The following is a 22,844-nucleotide window of genomic DNA, read 5'->3' on the forward strand; positions in this document are numbered from 1 at the left end:
ACATGTAAACGGTCGATACGATACCGGCCATGTTTTTGAATGCACACGTGACGTTTTATTGACCGAATAGGTCATGTCGCTAATTAACCAATCAAAATGCTGGATGGTGCCCACGTGTCTAAATTACATAGCTCATTTAAATATGTTAATGAAAGTTCAGTGACCTCATGGTGAACACGGAAGAGATTTACCGATAATGTAGTGCGATGTCTTGGCTTTGATTTCCATGGGAAAACGACATGATTTTTTTTGTAAATCAAGAAATTATTTGTTTCCGAAAGATAAACTGAGCATTGAAGAAGAATTTAACACTTTTACGGTGATAACGCTCATTGTCGAAAACTTACGAAACACAGACATATTCAGAAAGAGTATTGACAGAGGTTGCCGCCAGAACAAAAGCAGTTTCACTGCGTGTCTGACATCCTATCACCGCTGAACAATAAATAGGTGTGACTATTTTTAGGCACGTTGTCGAAACAAATGAATAGGATTAGGAACAATGCCGTTTTGGACCAGCTGGTTGAAACAATGAAGTCAGTCACGGTCTTGTTGAATTGGGGGTGCGGTTAGTAATAGGTACTTTTCAAGTTTTCAATTTTTGTTAAGAACTCTTCAACCCTGAAGCCGGAATTGGGGGTGCGGTTACTATTACGTATGCGGTTTATATTAGGACTTTAACGGTTGTTTCAAAATCTGGTCAAGGATGGCTGATTGACAGCCATCTGACTTTTTGGTCTTACTACTATATTTCCACAATTTATGTACCATCTTCATTCGTATTTGGCACATACATTATACATATCAGTGTGTTTCATAATCAGATTATTTTTGGCTACTACACGGAACACGTGTTTTGATGTAAATAAACAATCTGTTGTATACGCCACTTGGAACTCAAGTTTCAAGGACACACTCACGGCAATTCCTTCGCTTTAATATGACGAGCACAAAGAGAACTTTCAAAAATTTAATGGGGACTGTGTCATTTTCAATGACTTGTTTTGTTATGAATTGACAACTTTAGTTAACATAATATTTGTCCAGAATCTAATGAGTTGGTACTGTTGGTTACTGTATCTCTAATAGAAATGCATATACCGTATAGAAGTGTATAGAAATCTTGTGTCAATGTAATTTTTTATTTTTATCCTGCAGTCCCAGGTGGAATGTATGAAGTTAAAGAGTTGTTTCTGGAAGATGTATTGAAATGGTACGTATTAACATGTATACTTAATTAATAGCACACACATATTACCAAACTAGTGTACTGTGTGAACTGGTACCTTGTATTGGAAGCAGTGATTGTATTAACCCTAATATTAGAGAGACCACCATTTTAAGACCTATTTGTAATAAAGATACACAGAATATATTGCCATTTTTTCTCTACTTTTATTCACAATTTCTGCTGAAAAGATTATTCCTATGTGATGATGTTTACAGGGAGTGTATGTCATGTAACTGTGCTTTTTCTGTGAAGTTCTCAGAAAAAATGTCATGAAAGCTGCTCACAAGTTCAAACATTAGATGTTTTATTACATACAGTTCTACAAAAATATGCATACAGATATTATTCTAGATCCAACTTATTTGAATTATGATTTTAATATGCATAGTTAATTTTGCCATTTACAATTATAGTGTTTATTATATATATATTTATAAATAATTGGTTTCCATATTCTTCACAGCACTGGATATACAAGCAAAATAATGGAAAAATACAAGAAAGAACTGTTAACATGTAAGTACAGTTTAATAGTAATCTTTATGATTGATGATGTTCTACATAAAAACGACGAGACAAACTTTTACATTGCCATATTTTAAATCTCCATGGTTATGTTTGGCATGTTTAAACATGTAAAATACATTGTTTATTTACGAGAAATTTAATAATATGCTGATAAAAATGTCATGTGTAATAGATATAATATTATTTTGTTGACTGTTGCATTGGTGTTACAATGCCTCCAGAAACACAAAACAACTGAACACGATTTTTTTACTATGATAATGGTTTCTTGTCTGCAGTGGAAGATCATAAAAATAAATTAGAAGAATGGTGTCAGCAACGAGAAGTGAAAATATCTGACACGATTGGTAAAGAAGCTGTTGAAGCCGATGAACAAATTGATGAAGGAGTTGATGTGGATAAAGATGAAGATTTACAAGTTGTCACTACTGAGGTATTTTTAAAAATGTTAATATGTATATTTTTATTTTTTTTTGTTAATGGACACAATTTCCCATTAATTACAAGTCTTGATCAAAATATTTAAAAAACAAATTATTAGAGTTGACTGTGGGGTTTAAGTCACTACAAAACTGAAAAAATATGAACTCAAGTGTTGCTGAATGTTGTCATATGGTTTTGATTTCCATGATATTTCTAGTAGAGGCATATTGTGAACCAAAAATGTCTATTTTTTGTGTGATTTTTGACTCCCGTGTGCAAAGCACACAATGGGAGTCTTTGCAGTTAGTTTGTCTGTGTGTGTGTGTGTGTGTGTGTGTGTGTGTATGTGTGTGTTCCACTGATATCTCAAGAACCATACATTGATTTTTAATGAAACTTGGTGCATAGATGTTCTGGGCCAATGCGCAGATTTGATTAGGTTTCGGTAAAAACCATGCATATTAATTACCTAATTTGCATGATAATTAGCTGATTTTTAGCTGTTCCATGACTGTTCCACTGATATCTAAAGAACCACTCATTGGATTTTAATGAAACTTAGCACATAGATGCTCCAAACTAATGCGCAGATTTGATTAGTTTTGGGTAAAAATCTGTGCAATATTAATTACCTAATTTGCATAATGATTAATCAATTTTCGGCTTTTCAGCTGATATCTCAAGTACTAATCATCACATTTCAATAAAATTTGGTACATAGATGTCATAGGACACTGCATAGACCTGATAGTTTTCAGGGTAATGTCAGTAGATATTAATTACCTAATTTGCATAATTAATTAATTTTCAGCTTTTGATATTTCAAGAAGTAATCATCACATTTCAATGACACTTGGTACATAGTTACTAAAGGACTGTGCAGACCCCTGATTAGTTTTTGGGTAAATATTTGTGCATATTAATTAACTTATTAGCATAATTAGTTAATTTTCAGCTTTTTGCCTGATATCTCAAGTACTAATCATCATATTTCAATGAGACTTGCTACATAGATCTTCTAGGACTATGCAGAGACCTGATTAGTTTTAGAGTAAATAATTGTGAATATTAATTAGTTAATTTGTTCCATGAATGTTCCACTGATATATAAAGAACCACAAATTGGATTTTAATGACACTCATTTAATGAGTACTCATCATTACATTTCAATGAATCTAGAACTATGCAGAGACCCAATTAGTTTTTGGTAAATATTTTTGCTTATTAATCACCTAGTTAACATAATTAATTAACACTGATATCTCAATTACTGATCATCACATTTGAATGAAATTTGGTACATAAATGCTCTAGGACAATAGATAGGCCTGATTAATTTTGGGTTAAAATTTGTTCATATTAATTCTCCAGTTAGCATAATAATTCATAATTTTTTTGTTCTGTTCTGTTCATATTAGTTACCTGATTTACATAATTAGTTTTCAGCTTTTCCATCAATATCTCATGTACAAGTAATTTTTAATTAATTTTTAATGTGTCTTCAATACTCTCAGCACACTGGAGTTAGATTATACTTTTAGGCAGGTGATTTATGAATAAAGTGCAGTTACTTCTATTTTCTATAAAAATATACGGATAAAACTACTATTTTTGGAATGTTGAAATGTACATGCATTGAATAAATTGTATTGTACAGTGTCAGGTTGAACTCTCTCTATACATCCTATACACTGTACTTATTGTGTTTGCATAACTTTATAATTTACTTGGTAATTCTGGCATTGACTAAGTAGTGACCACTGAGAAAACTTACATAATCTGTAACTATTGTTATGTTTTACAGAAAGAGTTGGACACCAGTGAAATGGAACCATGGCTTATTAAGGACTTGGACCGATGTATAATGGATGTATGGTTGAAAGGCAGTGATGAAGCGTTCTCTCAACTCTTCCATCTCATACACAGTGAGAATGTCAGTGGTAAGTTACACCAATATCTAAAGTATTATTCCAAGGAATGCTCAGCTGAATTTTACCATACATATGGCAGTGAATTATGCAGAATATATTCTCATTAATATTATTATAGATATACTTGGAAGAACTGTGTGTTCATTTTTACTAATAAGTCTTACTTGTATACTTGTTACTGTTTTTAGTTGATTACAAGCATAGCGAGACAGGAGCGACTGCATTAATGGTGGCTGCAGGTAGAGGAAATATGGATAATGTAGAGAAACTGCTCAATCTTGGTGCTAATGTGAAAGTCATGTCATCTAATGATTGGACGGCCAAGGATTGGGCCAAAGCGTTCAATCGTACTGAGATTGTTGACCTTCTTGAAGCGCATATGTAAGTGTTTTGTCAGAATTCTATTTTTAGATCTGTGTACACGTTTCGAGGATACTATATTTTGGGTGACAATGTTTTCAATTGACAGAGAATGAAGAAAGCTGTATCATAGAAACCCTTGTAAACTTTTGTTGCTTTCCAGTAAATAGTTTTCTCATTAAATATGTACATGTATCTTTCATTTTTCTTACTATCAGTGTTCACAATATTTACTCCGTACATAAGATAACCAACTCGTTTCAACACCTTGTCTTTTGAAGTTGTTCAGAATTTGTCTAAAAGTTGGATTCTTCCTGTGAAAACACCCAGGGAAATAACTTCTTGTTAGTTCATTACATTTGAATACAGCAGTAACATTGTCCTTGTATACCAAATATGGTTTTATTGTTACAGTATCTAAATCTAGTTTTGTACTTTTGTATTGCAGTGCTGCAATTGAATGTTCATGTACTGATGAATCAATGCTTGTTAGCCAGTCTGAAAACATCAAATACTATAAATCTAGTCTTGTACTTTTGTATTGCAGTGCTGCAATTGAATGTTCATGTACTGATGAATCAATGCTTGTTAGCCAGTCTGAAAACATCAAATACTATAAATCTAGTCTCGTACTTTTGTATTGCAGTGCTGCAATTGAATGTTTATGTACTGATGAATCAAAGCTTGTTAGCCAGTCTGAAAACATCAAATACTATAAATCTAGTCTTGTACTTTTGTATTGCAGTGCTGCAATTGAATGTTCATGTACTGATGAATCAATGCTTGTTAGCCAGTCTGAAAACATCAAATACTATAAATCTAGTCTCATACTTTTGTATTGCAGTGCTGCAATTGAATGTTTATGTACTGATGAATCAAAGCTTGTTAGCCAGTCTGAAAACATCAAATACTATAAATCTAGTCTTGTACTTTTGTATTGCAGTGCTGCAATTGAATGTTCATGTACTGATGAATCAATGCTTGTTAGCCAGTCTGAAAACATCAAATACTAAATCTAGTTTTGTACTTTTGTATTGCAGTGCTGCAATTGAATGTTCATGTACTGATGAATCAATGCTTGTTAGCCAGTCTGAAAACATCAAATACTAAATCTAGTTTTGTACTTTTGTATTGCAGTGCTGCAATTGAATGTTCATGTACTGATGAATCAATGCTTGTTAGCCAGTCTGAAAACATCAAATACTAAATCTAGTTTTGTACTTTTGTATTGCAGTGCTGCAATTGAATGTTCATGTACTGACGAATCAAAGCTTGTTAGCCAGTCTGAAAACATCAAATACTAAATCTAGTCTTGTACTTTTGTATTGCAGTGCTGCAATTGAATGTTCATGTACTGATGAATCAATGCTTGTTAGCCAGTCTGAAAACATCAAATACTAAATCTAGTTTTGTACTTTTGTATTGCAGTGCTGCAATTGAATGTTCATGTACTGATGAATCAATGCTTGTTAGCCAGTCTGAAAACATCAAATACTAAATCTAGTCTTGTACTTTTGTATTGCAGTGCTGCAATTGAATGTTCATGTACTGATGAATCAATGCTTGTTAGCCAGTCTGAAAACATCAAATACTAAATCTAGTTTTGTACTTTTGTATTGCAGTGCTGCAATTGAATGTTCATGTACTGACGAATCAATGCTTGTTAGCCAGTCTGAAAACATCAAATACTAAATCTAGTTTTGTACTTTTGTATTGCAGTGCTGCAATTGAATGTTCATGTACTGATGAATCAATGCTTGTTAGCCAGTCTGAAAACATCAAATACTAAATCTAGTTTTGTACTTTTGTATTGCAGTGCTGCAATTGAATGTTCATGTACTGATGAATCAATGCTTGTTAGCCAGTCTGAAAACATCAAATACTAAATCTAGTCTTGTACTTTTGTATTGCAGTGCTGCAATTGAATGTTCATGTACTGATGAATCAATGCTTGTTAGCCAGTCTGAAAACATCAAATACTAAATCTAGTCTTGTACTTTTGTATTGCAGTGCTGCAATTGAATGTTCATGTACTGATGAATCAATGCTTGTTAGCCAGTCTGAAAACATCAAATACTAAATCTAGTTTTGTACTTTTGTATTGCAGTGCTGCAATTGAATGTTCATGTACTGATGAATCAATGCTTGTTAGCCAGTCTGAAAACATCAAATACTAAATCTAGTCTTGTACTTTTGTATTGCAGTGCTGCAATTGAATGTTCATGTACTGATGAATCAATGCTTGTTAGCCAGTCTGAAAACATCAAATACTATAAATCTAGTCTTGTACTTTTGTATTGCAGTGCTGCAATTGAATGTTCATGTACTGATGAATCAATGCTTGTTAGCCAGTCTGAAAACATCAAATACTAAATCTAGTTTTGTACTTTTGTATTGCAGTGCTGCAATTGAATGTTCATGTACTGACGAATCAAAGCTTGTTAGCCAGTCTGAAAACATCAAATACTAAATCTAGTCTTGTACTTTTGTATTGCAGTGCTGCAATTGAATGTTCATGTACTGATGAATCAATGCTTGTTAGCCAGTCTGAAAACATCAAATACTAAATCTAGTTTTGTACTTTTGTATTGCAGTGCTACAATTGAATGTTCATGTACTGATGAATCAATGCTTGTTAGCCAGTCTGAAAACATCAAATACTAAATCTAGTCTTGTACTTTTGTATTGCAGTGCTGCAATTGAATGTTCATGTACTGATGAATCAATGCTTGTTAGCCAGTCTGAAAACATCAAATACTAAATCTAGTTTTGTACTTTTGTATTGCAGTGCTGCAATTGAATGTTCATGTACTGATGAATCAATGCTTGTTAGCCAGTCTGAAAACATCAAATACTAAATCTAGTCTTGTACTTTTGTATTGCAGTGCTGCAATTGAATGTTCATGTACTGATGAATCAATGCTTGTTAGCCAGTCTGAAAACATCAAATACTAAATCTAGTTTTGTACTTTTGTATTGCAGTGCTGCAATTGAATGTTCATGTACTGATGAATCAATGCTTGTTAGCCAGTCTGAAAACATCAAATACTAAATCTAGTCTTGTACTTTTGTATTGCAGTGCTGCAATTGAATGTTCATGTACTGATGAATCAAAGCTTGTTAGCCAGTCTGAAAACATCAAATACTAAATCTAGTCTTGTACTTTTGTATTGCAGTGCTGCAATTGAATGTTCATGTACTGATGAATCAATGCTTGTTAGCCAGTCTGAAAACATCAAATACTAAATCTAGTCTTGTACTTTTGTATTGCAGTGCTGCAATTGAATGTTCATGTACTGATGAATCAATGCTTGTTAGCCAGTCTGAAAACATCAAATACTATAAATCTAGTCTTGTACTTTTGTATTGCAGTGCTGCAATTGAATGTTCATGTACTGATGAATCAATGCTTGTTAGCCAGTCTGAAAACATCAAATACTAAATCTAGTCTTGTACTTTTGTATTGCAGTGCTGCAATTGAATGTTCATGTACTGATGAATCAATGCTTGTTAGCCAGTCTGAAAACATCAAATACTATAAATCTAGTCTTGTACTTTTGTATTGCAGTGCTGCAATTGAATGTTCATGTACTGATGAATCAATGCTTGTTAGCCAGTCTGAAAACATCAAATACTAAATCTAGTTTTGTACTTTTGTATTGCAGTGCTGCAATTGAATGTTCATGTACTGATGAATCAATGCTTGTTAGCCAGTCTGAAAACATCAAATACTGTAAAGGGGGTAATTATTCACTGGGTTTTAATTTAGCTTATTTCGCTGACTGGAAAAATGCGCTAAATTAAAACACAATGAATATGTAAAATTTAGCATAGAACACATTATCTAAATGATAAAACCGTGAATTTAAAACCCACTGAATATGCCTGAAATGATAAATCAGTGAAATTTAAACCCAGTGAAAATTAGTCATTTTACAGTACTAAATCTAGTTTTGTACTTTTGTATTGCAGTGCTGCAATTGAATGTTCATGTACTGATGAATCAATGCTTGTTAGCCAGTCTGAAAACATCAAATACTAAATCTAGTTTTGTACTTTTGTATTGCAGTGCTGCAATTGAATGTTCATGTACTGATGAATCAATGCTTGTTAGCCAGTCTGAAAACATCAAATACTAAATCTAGTCTTGTACTTTTGTATTGCAGTGCTGCAATTGAATGTTCATGTACTGATGAATCAAAGCTCGTTAGCCAGTCTGAAAACATCAAATACTAAATCTAGTTTTGTACTTTTGTATTGCAGTGCTGCAATTGAATGTTCATGTACTGATGAATCAATGCTTGTTAGCCAGTCTGAAAACATCAAATACTAAATCTAGTTTTGTACTTTTGTATTGCAGTGCTGCAATTGAATGTTCATGTACTGATGAATCAATGCTTGTTAGCCAGTCTGAAAACATCAAATACTAAATCTAGTTTTGTACTTTTGTATTGCAGTGCTGCAATTGAATGTTCATGTACTGATGAATCAATGCTTGTTAGCCAGTCTGAAAACATCAAATACTAAATCTAGTTTTGTACTTTTGTATTGCAGTGCTGCAATTGAATGTTCATGTACTGATGAATCAATGCTTGTTAGTCAGTCTGAAAACATCAAATACTAAATCTAGTTTTGTACTTTTGTATTGCAGTGCTGCAATTGAATGTTTATGTACTAATGAAACAAAGCTCGTTAGCCAGTCTGAAAACATCAAATACTATAAATCTAGTCTTGTACTTTTGTATTGCAGTGCTGCAATTGAATGTTCATGTACTGATGAATCAATGCTTGTTAGCCAGTCTGAAAACATCAAATACTAAATCTAGTTTTGTACTTTTGTATTGCAGTGCTGCAATTGAATGTTCATGTACTGATGAATCAATGCTTGTTAGCCAGTCTGAAAACATCAAATACTAAATCTAGTTTTGTACTTTTGTATTGCAGTGCTGCAATTGAATGTTCATGTACTGATGAATCAATGCTTGTTAGCCAGTCTGAAAACATCAAATACTAAATCTAGTCTTGTACTTTTGTATTGCAGTGCTGCAATTGAATGTTCATGTACTGATGAATCAATGCTTGTTAGCCAGTCTGAAAACATCAAATACTAAATCTAGTTTTGTACTTTTGTATTGCAGTGCTGCAATTGAATGTTCATGTACTGATGAATCAATGCTTGTTAGCCAGTCTGAAAACATCAAATACTAAATCTAGTCTTGTACTTTTGTATTGCAGTGCTGCAATTGAATGTTCATGTACTGATGAATCAATGCTTGTTAGCCAGTCTGAAAACATCAAATACTAAATCTAGTTTTGTACTTTTGTATTGCAGTGCTGCAATTGAATGTTCATGTACTGATGAATCAATGCTTGTTAGCCAGTCTGAAAACATCAAATACTAAATCTAGTTTTGTACTTTTGTATTGCAGTGCTGCAATTGAATGTTCATGTACTGATGAATCAAAGCTTGTTAGCCAGTCTGAAAACATCAAATACTATAAATCTAGTCTTGTACTTTTGTATTGCAGTGCTGCAATTGAATGTTCATGTACTGATGAATCAATGCTTGTTAGCCAGTCTGAAAACATCAAATACTAAATCTAGTCTTGTACTTTTGTATTGCAGTGCTGCAATTGAATGTTCATGTACTGATGAATCAATGCTTGTTAGCCAGTCTGAAAACATCAAATACTATAAATCTAGTCTTGTACTTTTGTATTGCAGTGCTGCAATTGAATGTTCATGTACTGATGAATCAATGCTTGTTAGCCAGTCTGAAAACATCAAATACTAAATCTAGTTTTGTACTTTTGTATTGCAGTGCTGCAATTGAATGTTCATGTACTGATGAATCAATGCTTGTTAGCCAGTCTGAAAACATCAAATACTGTAAAGGGGGTAATTATTCACTGGGTTTTAATTTAGCTTATTTCGCTGACTGGAAAAATGCGCTAAATTAAAACACAATGAATATGTAAAATTTAGCATAGAACACATTATCTAAATGATAAAACCGTGAATTTAAAACCCACTGAATATGCCTGAAATGATAAATCAGTGAAATTTAAACCCAGTGAAAATTAGTCATTTTACAGTACTAAATCTAGTTTTGTACTTTTGTATTGCAGTGCTGCAATTGAATGTTCATGTACTGATGAATCAATGCTTGTTAGCCAGTCTGAAAACATCAAATACTAAATCTAGTTTTGTACTTTTGTATTGCAGTGCTGCAATTGAATGTTCATGTACTGATGAATCAATGCTTGTTAGCCAGTCTGAAAACATCAAATACTAAATCTAGTCTTGTACTTTTGTATTGCAGTGCTGCAATTGAATGTTCATGTACTGATGAATCAAAGCTCGTTAGCCAGTCTGAAAACATCAAATACTAAATCTAGTTTTGTACTTTTGTATTGCAGTGCTGCAATTGAATGTTCATGTACTGATGAATCAATGCTTGTTAGCCAGTCTGAAAACATCAAATACTAAATCTAGTTTTGTACTTTTGTATTGCAGTGCTGCAATTGAATGTTCATGTACTGATGAATCAATGCTTGTTAGCCAGTCTGAAAACATCAAATACTAAATCTAGTTTTGTACTTTTGTATTGCAGTGCTGCAATTGAATGTTCATGTACTGATGAATCAATGCTTGTTAGCCAGTCTGAAAACATCAAATACTAAATCTAGTTTTGTACTTTTGTATTGCAGTGCTGCAATTGAATGTTCATGTACTGATGAATCAATGCTTGTTAGTCAGTCTGAAAACATCAAATACTAAATCTAGTTTTGTACTTTTGTATTGCAGTGCTGCAATTGAATGTTTATGTACTAATGAAACAAAGCTCGTTAGCCAGTCTGAAAACATCAAATACTATAAATCTAGTCTTGTACTTTTGTATTGCAGTGCTGCAATTGAATGTTCATGTACTGATGAATCAATGCTTGTTAGCCAGTCTGAAAACATCAAATACTAAATCTAGTTTTGTACTTTTGTATTGCAGTGCTGCAATTGAATGTTCATGTACTGATGAATCAATGCTTGTTAGCCAGTCTGAAAACATCAAATACTATAAATCTAGTCTTGTACTTTTGTATTGCAGTGCTGCAATTGAATGTTCATGTACTGATGAATCAATGCTTGTTAGCCAGTCTGAAAACATCAAATACTAAATCTAGTTTTGTACTTTTGTATTGCAGTGCTGCAATTGAATGTTCATGTACTGATGAATCAATGCTTGTTAGCCAGTCTGAAAACATCAAATACTAAATCTAGTTTTGTACTTTTGTATTGCAGTGCTGCAATTGAATGTTCATGTACTGATGAATCAATGCTTGTTAGCCAGTCTGAAAACATCAAATACTAAATCTAGTCTTGTACTTTTGTATTGCAGTGCTGCAATTGAATGTTCATGTACTGATGAATCAAAGCTCGTTAGCCAGTCTGAAAACATCAAATACTAAATCTAGTCTTGTACTTTTGTATTGCAGTGCTGCAATTGAATGTTCATGTACTGATGAATCAATGCTTGTTAGCCAGTCTGAAAACATCAAATACTAAATCTAGTCTTGTACTTTTGTATTGCAGTGCTGCAATTGAATGTTCATGTACTGATGAATCAATGCTTGTTAGCCAGTCTGAAAACATCAAATACTAAATCTAGTTTTGTACTTTTGTATTGCAGTGCTGCAATTGAATGTTCATGTACTGATGAATCAATGCTTGTTAGCCAGTCTGAAAACATCAAATACTAAATCTAGTTTTGTACTTTTGTATTGCAGTGCTGCAATTGAATGTTTATGTACTAATGAAACAAAGCTCGTTAGCCAGTCTGAAAACATCAAATACTATAAATCTAGTCTTGTACTTTTGTATTGCAGTGCTGCAATTGAATGTTCATGTACTGATGAATCAATGCTTGTTAGCCAGTCTGAAAACATCAAATACTAAATCTAGTTTTGTACTTTTGTATTGCAGTGCTGCAATTGAATGTTCATGTACTGATGAATCAATGCTTGTTAGCCAGTCTGAAAACATCAAATACTAAATCTAGTCTTGTACTTTTGTATTGCAGTGCTGCAATTGAATGTTCATGTACTGATGAATCAAAGCTCGTTAGCCAGTCTGAAAACATCAAATACTAAATCTAGTTTTGTACTTTTGTATTGCAGTGCTGCAATTGAATGTTCATGTACTGATGAATCAATGCTTGTTAGCCAGTCTGAAAACATCAAATACTGTAAAGGGGGTAATTATTCACTGGGTTTTAATTTAGCTTATTTCGCTGACTGGAAAAATGCGCTAAATTAAAACACAATGAATATGTAAAATTTAGCATAGAACACATTATCTAAATGATAAAACCGTGAATTTAAAACCCACTGAATATGCCTGAAATGATAAATCAGTGAAATTTAAACCCAGTGAAAATTAGTCATTTTACAGTACTAAATCTAGTTTTGTACTTTTGTATTGCAGTGCTGCAATTGAATGTTCATGTACTGATGAATCAATGCTTGTTAGCCAGTCTGAAAACATCAAATACTAAATCTAGTTTTGTACTTTTGTATTGCAGTGCTGCAATTGAATGTTCATGTACTGATGAATCAATGCTTGTTAGCCAGTCTGAAAACATCAAATACTAAATCTAGTCTTGTACTTTTGTATTGCAGTGCTGCAATTGAATGTTCATGTACTGATGAATCAAAGCTCGTTAGCCAGTCTGAAAACATCAAATACTAAATCTAGTTTTGTACTTTTGTATTGCAGTGCTGCAATTGAATGTTCATGTACTGATGAATCAATGCTTGTTAGCCAGTCTGAAAACATCAAATACTAAATCTAGTTTTGTACTTTTGTATTGCAGTGCTGCAATTGAATGTTCATGTACTGATGAATCAATGCTTGTTAGCCAGTCTGAAAACATCAAATACTAAATCTAGTTTTGTACTTTTGTATTGCAGTGCTGCAATTGAATGTTCATGTACTGATGAATCAATGCTTGTTAGCCAGTCTGAAAACATCAAATACTAAATCTAGTTTTGTACTTTTGTATTGCAGTGCTGCAATTGAATGTTCATGTACTGATGAATCAATGCTTGTTAGCCAGTCTGAAAACATCAAATACTAAATCTAGTTTTGTACTTTTGTATTGCAGTGCTGCAATTGAATGTTCATGTACTGATGAAACAAAGCTCGTTAGCCAGTCTGAAAACATCAAATACTATAAATCTAGTCTTGTACTTTTGTATTGCAGTGCTGCAATTGAATGTTCATGTACTGATGAATCAATGCTTGTTAGCCAGTCTGAAAACATCAAATACTATAAATCTAGTCTTGTACTTTTGTATTGCAGTGCTGCAATTGAATGTTCATGTACTGATGAATCAATGCTTGTTAGCCAGTCTGAAAACATCAAATACTAAATCTAGTTTTGTACTTTTGTATTGCAGTGCTGCAATTGAATGTTCATGTACTAATGAAACAAAGCTCGTTAGCCAGTCTGAAAACATCAAATACTATAAATCTAGTCTTGTACTTTTGTATTGCAGTGCTGCAATTGAATGTTCATGTACTGATGAATCAATGCTTGTTAGCCAGTCTGAAAACATCAAATACTATAAATCTAGTCTCGTACTTTTGTATTGCAGTGCTGCAATTGAATGTTTATGTACTGATGAATCAAAGCTTGTTAGCCAGTCTGAAAACATCAAATACTATAAATCTAGTCTTGTACTTTTGTATTGCAGTGCTGCAATTGAATGTTCATGTACTGATGAATCAATGCTTGTTAGCCAGTCTGAAAACATCAAATACTATAAATCTAGTCTTGTACTTTTGTATTGCAGTGCTGCAATTGAATGTTTATGTACTGATGAATCAAAGCTTGTTAGCCAGTCTGAAAACATCAAATACTATAAATCTAGTCTTGTACTTTTGTATTGCAGTGCTGCAATTGAATGTTTATGTACTGATGAATCAAAGCTTGTTAGCCAGTCTGAAAACATCAAATACTAAATCTAGTTTTGTACTTTTGTATTGCAGTGCTGCAATTGAATGTTCATGTACTGATGAATCAATGCTTGTTAGCCAGTCTGAAAACATCAAATACTAAATCTAGTCTTGTACTTTTGTATTGCAGTGCTGCAATTGAATGTTCATGTACTGATGAATCAATGCTTGTTAGCCAGTCTGAAAACATCAAATACTAAATCTAGTTTTGTACTTTTGTATTGCAGTGCTGCAATTGAATGTTCATGTACTGATGAATCAATGCTTGTTAGCCAGTCTGAAAACATCAAATACTATAAATCTAGTCTTGTACTTTTGTATTGCAGTGCTGCAATTGAATGTTCATGTACTGATGAATCAAAGCTTGTTAGCCAGTCTGAAAACATCAAATACTAAATCTAGTTTTGTACTTTTGTATTGCAGTGCTGCAATTGAATGTTCATGTACTGATGAATCAATGCTTGTTAGCCAGTCTGAAAACATCAAATACTAAATCTAGTCTTGTACTTTTGTATTGCAGTGCTGCAATTGAATGTTCATGTACTGATGAATCAATGCTTGTTAGCCAGTCTGAAAACATCAAATACTAAATCTAGTCTTGTACTTTTGTATTGCAGTGCTGCAATTGAATGTTCATGTACTGATGAATCAATGCTTGTTAGCCAGTCTGAAAACATCAAATACTATAAATCTAGTCTTGTACTTTTGTATTGCAGTGCTGCAATTGAATGTTCATGTACTGATGAATCAATGCTTGTTAGCCAGTCTGAAAACATCAAATACTAAATCTAGTTTTGTACTTTTGTATTGCAGTGCTGCAATTGAATGTTCATGTACTGATGAATCAATGCTTGTTAGCCAGTCTGAAAACATCAAATACTAAATCTAGTCTTGTACTTTTGTATTGCAGTGCTGCAATTGAATGTTCATGTACTGATGAATCAAAGCTTGTTAGCCAGTCTGAAAACATCAAATACTAAATCTAGTCTTGTACTTTTGTATTGCAGTGCTGCAATTGAATGTTCATGTACTGATGAATCAATGCTTGTTAGCCAGTCTGAAAACATCAAATACTAAATCTAGTTTTGTACTTTTGTATTGCAGTGCTGCAATTGAATGTTCATGTACTGATGAATCAATGCTTGTTAGCCAGTCTGAAAACATCAAATACTAAATCTAGTCTTGTACTTTTGTATTGCAGTGCTGCAATTGAATGTTCATGTACTGATGAATCAATGCTTGTTAGCCAGTCTGAAAACATCAAATACTAAATCTAGTCTTGTACTTTTGTATTGCAGTGCTGCAATTGAATGTTCATGTACTGATGAATCAAAGCTTGTTAGCCAGTCTGAAAACATCAAATACTAAATCTAGTCTTGTACTTTTGTATTGCAGTGCTGCAATTGAATGTTCATGTACTGATGAATCAATGCTTGTTAGCCAGTCTGAAAACATCAAATACTAAATCTAGTCTTGTACTTTTGTATTGCAGTGCTGCAATTGAATGTTCATGTACTGATGAATCAAAGCTTGTTAGCCAGTCTGAAAACATCAAATACTAAATCTAGTTTTGTACTTTTGTATTGCAGTGCTGCAATTGAATGTTCATGTACTGATGAATCAATGCTTGTTAGCCAGTCTGAAAACATCAAATACTAAATCTAGTTTTGTACTTTTGTATTGCAGTGCTGCAATTGAATGTTCATGTACTGATGAATCAAAGCTTGTTAGCCAGTCTGAAAACATCAAATACTAAATCTAGTCTTGTACTTTTGTATTGCAGTGCTGCAATTGAATGTTCATGTACTGATGAATCAATGCTTGTTAGCCAGTCTGAAAACATCAAATACTAAATCTAGTTTTGTACTTTTGTATTGCAGTGCTGCAATTGAATGTTCATGTACTGATGAATCAATGCTTGTTAGCCAGTCTGAAAACATCAAATACTAAATCTAGTTTTGTACTTTTGTATTGCAGTGCTGCAATTGAATGTTCATGTACTGATGAATCAATGCTTGTTAGCCAGTCTGAAAACATCAAATACTAAATCTAGTTTTGTACTTTTGTATTGCAGTGCTGCAATTGAATGTTTATGTACTGATGAATCAATGCTTGTTAGCCAGTCTGAAAACATCAAATACTAAATCTAGTTTTGTACTTTTGTATTGCAGTGCTGCAATTGAATGTTTATGTACTAATGAAACAAAGCTCGTTAGCCAGTCTGAAAACATCAAATACTATAAATCTAGTCTTGTACTTTTGTATTGCAGTGCTGCAATTGAATGTTCATGTACTGATGAATCAATGCTTGTTAGCCAGTCTGAAAACATCAAATACTAAATCTAGTTTTGTACTTTTGTATTGCAGTGCTGCAATTGAATGTTCATGTACTGATGAATCAATGCTTGTTAGCCAGTCTGAAAACATCAAATACTAAATCTAGTCTTGTACTTTTGTATTGCAGTGCTGCAATTGAATGTTCATGTACTGATGAATCAAAGCTCGTTAGCCAGTCTGAAAACATCAAATACTAAATCTAGTCTTGTACTTTTGTATTGCAGTGCTGCAATTGAATGTTCATGTACTGATGAATCAATGCTTGTTAGCCAGTCTGAAAACATCAAATACTAAATCTAGTCCTGTACTTTTGTATTGCAGTGCTGCAATTGAATGTTCATGTACTGATGAATCAATGCTTGTTAGCCAGTCTGAAAACATCAAATACTAAATCTAGTTTTGTACTTTTGTATTGCAGTGCTGCAATTGAATGTTCATGTACTGATGAATCAATGCTTGTTAGCCAGTCTGAAAACATCAAATACTAAATCTAGTTTTGTACTTTTGTATTGCAGTGCTGCAATTGAATGTTTATGTACTAATGAAACAAAGCTCGTTAGCCAGTCTGAAAACATCAAATACTATAAATCTAGTCTTGTACTTTTGTATTGCAGTGCTGCAATTGAATGTTCATGTACTGATGAATCAATGCTTGTTAGCCAGTCTGAAAACATCAAATACTAAATCTAGTTTTGTACTTTTGTATTGCAGTGCTGCAATTGAATGTTCATGTACTGATGAATCAATGCTTGTTAGCCAGTCTGAAAACATCAAATACTAAATCTAGTCTTGTACTTTTGTATTGCAGTTGCTGCAATTGAATGTTCATGTACTGATGAATCAAAGCTCGTTAGCCAGTCTGAAAACATCAAATACTAAATCTAGTTTTGTACTTTTGTATTGCAGTGCTGCAATTGAATGTTCATGTACTGATGAATCAATGCTTGTTAGCCAGTCTGAAAACATCAAATACTGTAAAGGGGGTAATTATTCACTGGGTTTTAATTTAGCTTATTTCGCTGACTGGAAAAATGCGCTAAATTAAAACACAATGAATATGTAAAATTTAGCATAGAACACATTATCTACATGATAAAACTGTGAATTTAAAACCCACTGAATATGCCTGAAATGATAAATCAGTGAAATTTAAACCCAGTGAAAATTAGTCATTTTACAGTACTAAATCTAGTTTTGTACTTTTGTATTGCAGTGCTGCAATTGAATGTTCATGTACTGATGAATCAATGCTTGTTAGCCAGTCTGAAAACATCAAATACTAAATCTAGTTTTGTACTTTTGTATTGCAGTGCTGCAATTGAATGTTCATGTACTGATGAATCAATGCTTGTTAGCCAGTCTGAAAACATCAAATACTAAATCTAGTCTTGTACTTTTGTATTGCAGTGCTGCAATTGAATGTTCATGTACTGATGAATCAAAGCTTGTTAGCCAGTCTGAAAACATCAAATACTAAATCTAGTTTTGTACTTTTGTATTGCAGTGCTGCAATTGAATGTTCATGTACTGATGAATCAATGCTTGTTAGCCAGTCTGAAAACATCAAATACTAAATCTAGTCTTGTACTTTTGTATTGCAGTGCTGCAATTGAATGTTCATGTACTGATGAATCAAAGCTTGTTAGCCAGTCTGAAAACATCAAATACTAAATCTAGTCTTGTACTTTTGTATTGCAGTGCTGCAATTGAATGTTCATGTACTGATGAATCAATGCTTGTTAGCCAGTCTGAAAACATCAAATACTAAATCTAGTTTTGTACTTTTGTATTGCAGTGCTGCAATTGAATGTTCATGTACTGATGAATCAAAGCTTGTTAGCCAGTCTGAAAACATCAAATACTAAATCTAGTTTTGTACTTTTGTATTGCAGTGCTGCAATTGAATGTTCATGTACTGATGAATCAATGCTTGATAGCCAGTCTGAAAACATCAAATACTAAATCTAGTTTTGTACTTTTGTATTGCAGTGCTGCAATTGAATGTTCATGTACTGATGAATCAATGCTTGTTAGCCAGTCTGAAAACATCAAATACTAAATCTAGTTTTGTACTTTTGTATTGCAGTGCTGCAATTGAATGTTCATGTACTGATGAATCAATGCTTGTTAGCCAGTCTGAAAACATCAAATACTAAATCTAGTCTTGTACTTTTGTATTGCAGTGCTGCAATTGAATGTTTATGTACTAATGAAACAAAGCTCGTTAGCCAGTCTGAAAACATCAAATACTATAAATCTAGTCTTGTACTTTTGTATTGCAGTGCTGCAATTGAATGTTCATGTACTGATGAATCAATGCTTGTTAGCCAGTCTGAAAACATCAAATACTAAATCTAGTTTTGTACTTTTGTATTGCAGTGCTGCAATTGAATGTTCATGTACTGATGAATCAATGCTTGTTAGCCAGTCTGAAAACATCAAATACTAAATCTAGTCTTGTACTTTTGTATTGCAGTGCTGCAATTGAATGTTCATGTACTGATGAATCAAAGCTCGTTAGCCAGTCTGAAAACATCAAATACTAAATCTAGTCTTGTACTTTTGTATTGCAGTGCTGCAATTGAATGTTCATGTACTGATGAATCAATGCTTGTTAGCCAGTCTGAAAACATCAAATACTAAATCTAGTTTTGTACTTTTGTATTGCAGTGCTGCAATTGAATGTTCATGTACTGATGAATCAATGCTTGTTAGCCAGTCTGAAAACATCAAATACTAAATCTAGTCTTGTACTTTTGTATTGCAGTGCTGCAATTGAATGTTCATGTACTGATGAATCAAAGCTCGTTAGCCAGTCTGAAAACATCAAATACTAAATCTAGTCTTGTACTTTTGTATTGCAGTGCTGCAATTGAATGTTCATGTACTGATGAATCAATGCTTGTTAGCCAGTCTGAAAACATCAAATACTAAATCTAGTTTTGTACTTTTGTATTGCAGTGCTGCAATTGAATGTTCATGTACTGATGAATCAATGCTTGTTAGCCAGTCTGAAAACATCAAATACTAAATCTAGTTTTGTACTTTTGTATTGCAGTGCTGCAATTGAATGTTCATGTACTGATGAATCAATGCTTGTTAGCCAGTCTGAAAACATCAAATACTAAATCTAGTTTTGTACTTTTGTATTGCAGTGCTGCAATTGAATGTTTATGTACTAATGAAACAAAGCTCGTTAGCCAGTCTGAAAACATCAAATACTAAATCTAGTCTTGTACTTTTGTATTGCAGTGCTGCAATTGAATGTTCATGTACTGATGAATCAATGCTTGTTAGCCAGTCTGAAAACATCAAATACTAAATCTAGTCTTGTACTTTTGTATTGCAGTGCTGCAATTGAATGTTCATGTACTGATGAATCAAAGCTCGTTAGCCAGTCTGAAAACATCAAATACTAAATCTAGTTTTGTACTTTTGTATTGCAGTGCTGCAATTGAATGTTCATGTACTGATGAATCAATGCTTGTTAGCCAGTCTGAAAACATCAAATACTGTAAAGGGGGTAATTATTCACTGGGTTTTAATTTAGCTTATTTCGCTGACTGGAAAAATGCGCTAAATTAAAACACAATGAATATGTAAAATTTAGCATAGAACACATTATCTAAATGATAAAACCGTGAATTTAAAACCCACTGAATATGCCTGAAATGATAAATCAGTGAAATTTAAACCCAGTGAAAATTAGTCATTTTACAGTACTAAATCTAGTTTTGTACTTTTGTATTGCAGTGCTGCAATTGAATGTTCATGTACTGATGAATCAATGCTTGTTAGCCAGTCTGAAAACATCAAATACTAAATCTAGTTTTGTACTTTTGTATTGCAGTGCTGCAATTGAATGTTCATGTACTGATGAATCAATGCTTGTTAGCCAGTCTGAAAACATCAAATACTAAATCTAGTCTTGTACTTTTGTATTGCAGTGCTGCAATTGAATGTTCATGTACTGATGAATCAAAGCTCGTTAGCCAGTCTGAAAACATCAAATACTAAATCTAGTTTTGTACTTTTGTATTGCAGTGCTGCAATTGAATGTTCATGTACTGATGAATCAATGCTTGATAGCCAGTCTGAAAACATCAAATACTAAATCTAGTTTTGTACTTTTGTATTGCAGTGCTGCAATTGAATGTTCATGTACTGATGAATCAATGCTTGTTAGCCAGTCTGAAGACATCAAATACTAAATCTAGTTTTGTACTTTTGTATTGCAGTGCTGCAATTGAATGTTCATGTACTGATGAATCAATGCTTGTTAGCCAGTCTGAAAACATCAAATACTAAATCTAGTTTTGTACTTTTGTATTGCAGTGCTGCAATTGAATGTTCATGTACTGATGAATCAATGCTTGTTAGCCAGTCTGAAAACATCAAATACTAAATCTAGTCTTGTACTTTTGTATTGCAGTGCTGCAATTGAATGTTCATGTACTGATGAATCAAAGCTCGTTAGCCAGTCTGAAAACATCAAATACTAAATCTAGTCTTGTACTTTTGTATTGCAGTGCTGCAATTGAATGTTCATGTACTGATGAATCAATGCTTGTTAGCCAGTCTGAAAACATCAAATACTAAATCTAGTCTTGTACTTTTGTATTGCAGTGCTGCAATTGAATGTTCATGTACTGATGAATCAAAGCTCGTTAGCCAGTCTGAAAACATCAAATACTAAATCTAGTCTTGTACTTTTGTATTGCAGTGCTGCAATTGAATGTTCATGTACTGATGAATCAATGCTTGTTAGCCAGTCTGAAAACATCAAATACTAAATCTAGTCTTGTACTTTTGTATTGCAGTGCTGCAATTGAATGTTCATGTACTGATGAATCAAAGCTCGTTAGCCAGTCTGAAAACATCAAATACTAAATCTAGTCTTGTACTTTTGTATTGCAGTGCTGCAATTGAATGTTCATGTACTGATGAATCAATGCTTGTTAGCCAGTCTGAAAACATCAAATACTAAATCTAGTCTTGTACTTTTGTATTGCAGTGCTGCAATTGAATGTTCATGTACTGATGAATCAAAGCTCGTTAGCCAGTCTGAAAACATCAAATACTAAATCTAGTCTTGTACTTTTGTATTGCAGTGCTGCAATTGAATGTTCATGTACTGATGAAACAAAGCTCGTTAGCCAGTCTGAAAACATCAAATACTAAATCTAGTCTTGTACTTTTGTATTGCAGTGCTGCAATTGAATGTTCATGTACTGATGAATCAATGCTTGTTAGCCAGTCTGAAAACATCAAATACTAAATCTAGTTTTGTACTTTTGTATTGCAGTGCTGCAATTGAATGTTTATGTACTGATGAATCAATGCTTGTTAGCCAGTCTGAAAACATCAAATACTAAATCTAGTCTTGTACTTTTGTATTGCAGTGCTGCAATTGAATGTTCATGTACTGATGAATCAAAGCTTGTTAGCCAGTCTGAAAACATCAAATACTAAATCTAGTCTTGTACTTTTGTATTGCAGTGCTGCAATTGAATGTTCATGTACTGATGAATCAATGCTTGTTAGCCAGTCTGAAAACATCAAATACTAAATCTAGTTTTGTACTTTTGTATTGCAGTGCTGCAATTGAATGTTTATGTACTGATGAATCAAAGCTTGTTAGCCAGTCTGAAAACATCAAATACTATAAATCTAGTCTTGTACTTTTGTATTGCAGTGCTGCAATTGAATGTTCATGTACTGATGAATCAATGCTTGTTAGCCAGTCTGAAAACATCAAATACTAAATCTAGTTTTGTACTTTTGTATTGCAGTGCTGCAATTGAATGTTTATGTACTGATGAATCAATGCTTGTTAGCCAGTCTGAAAACATCAAATACTAAATCTAGTCTTGTACTTTTGTATTGCAGTGCTGCAATTGAATGTTCATGTACTGATGAATCAAAGCTCGTTAGCCAGTCTGAAAACATCAAATACTAAATCTAGTCTTGTACTTTTGTATTGCAGTGCTGCAATTGAATGTTCATGTACTGATGAATCAAT

The 22,844-nt window shown here is 33.0% G+C and overlaps 1 protein-coding gene across 1 annotated transcript in view; it reads left to right on the forward strand.

Annotated features, from left to right (window-relative positions):
• The window catches only part of LOC102802477 (3'-5' RNA helicase YTHDC2-like), a 102,077-nt gene that overhangs the window by 38,105 nt on the left and 41,128 nt on the right, over positions 1–22,844 (forward strand). The window contains exons 9-13 of the mRNA XM_085507262.1: positions 1,159–1,213; positions 1,695–1,747; positions 2,038–2,192; positions 3,988–4,123; positions 4,303–4,495. Coding sequence (XP_085363388.1) covers positions 1,159–1,213; positions 1,695–1,747; positions 2,038–2,192; positions 3,988–4,123; positions 4,303–4,495 — 592 coding nt within the window. The remainder of the gene's footprint in view (positions 1–1,158; positions 1,214–1,694; positions 1,748–2,037; positions 2,193–3,987; positions 4,124–4,302; positions 4,496–22,844) is intronic.

Source organism: Saccoglossus kowalevskii, chromosome 13 (assembly GCF_978046115.1).
Source record: "Saccoglossus kowalevskii chromosome 13, keSacKowa6.1, whole genome shotgun sequence".
NCBI classification, from domain to species: domain Eukaryota; kingdom Metazoa; phylum Hemichordata; class Enteropneusta; family Harrimaniidae; genus Saccoglossus; species Saccoglossus kowalevskii.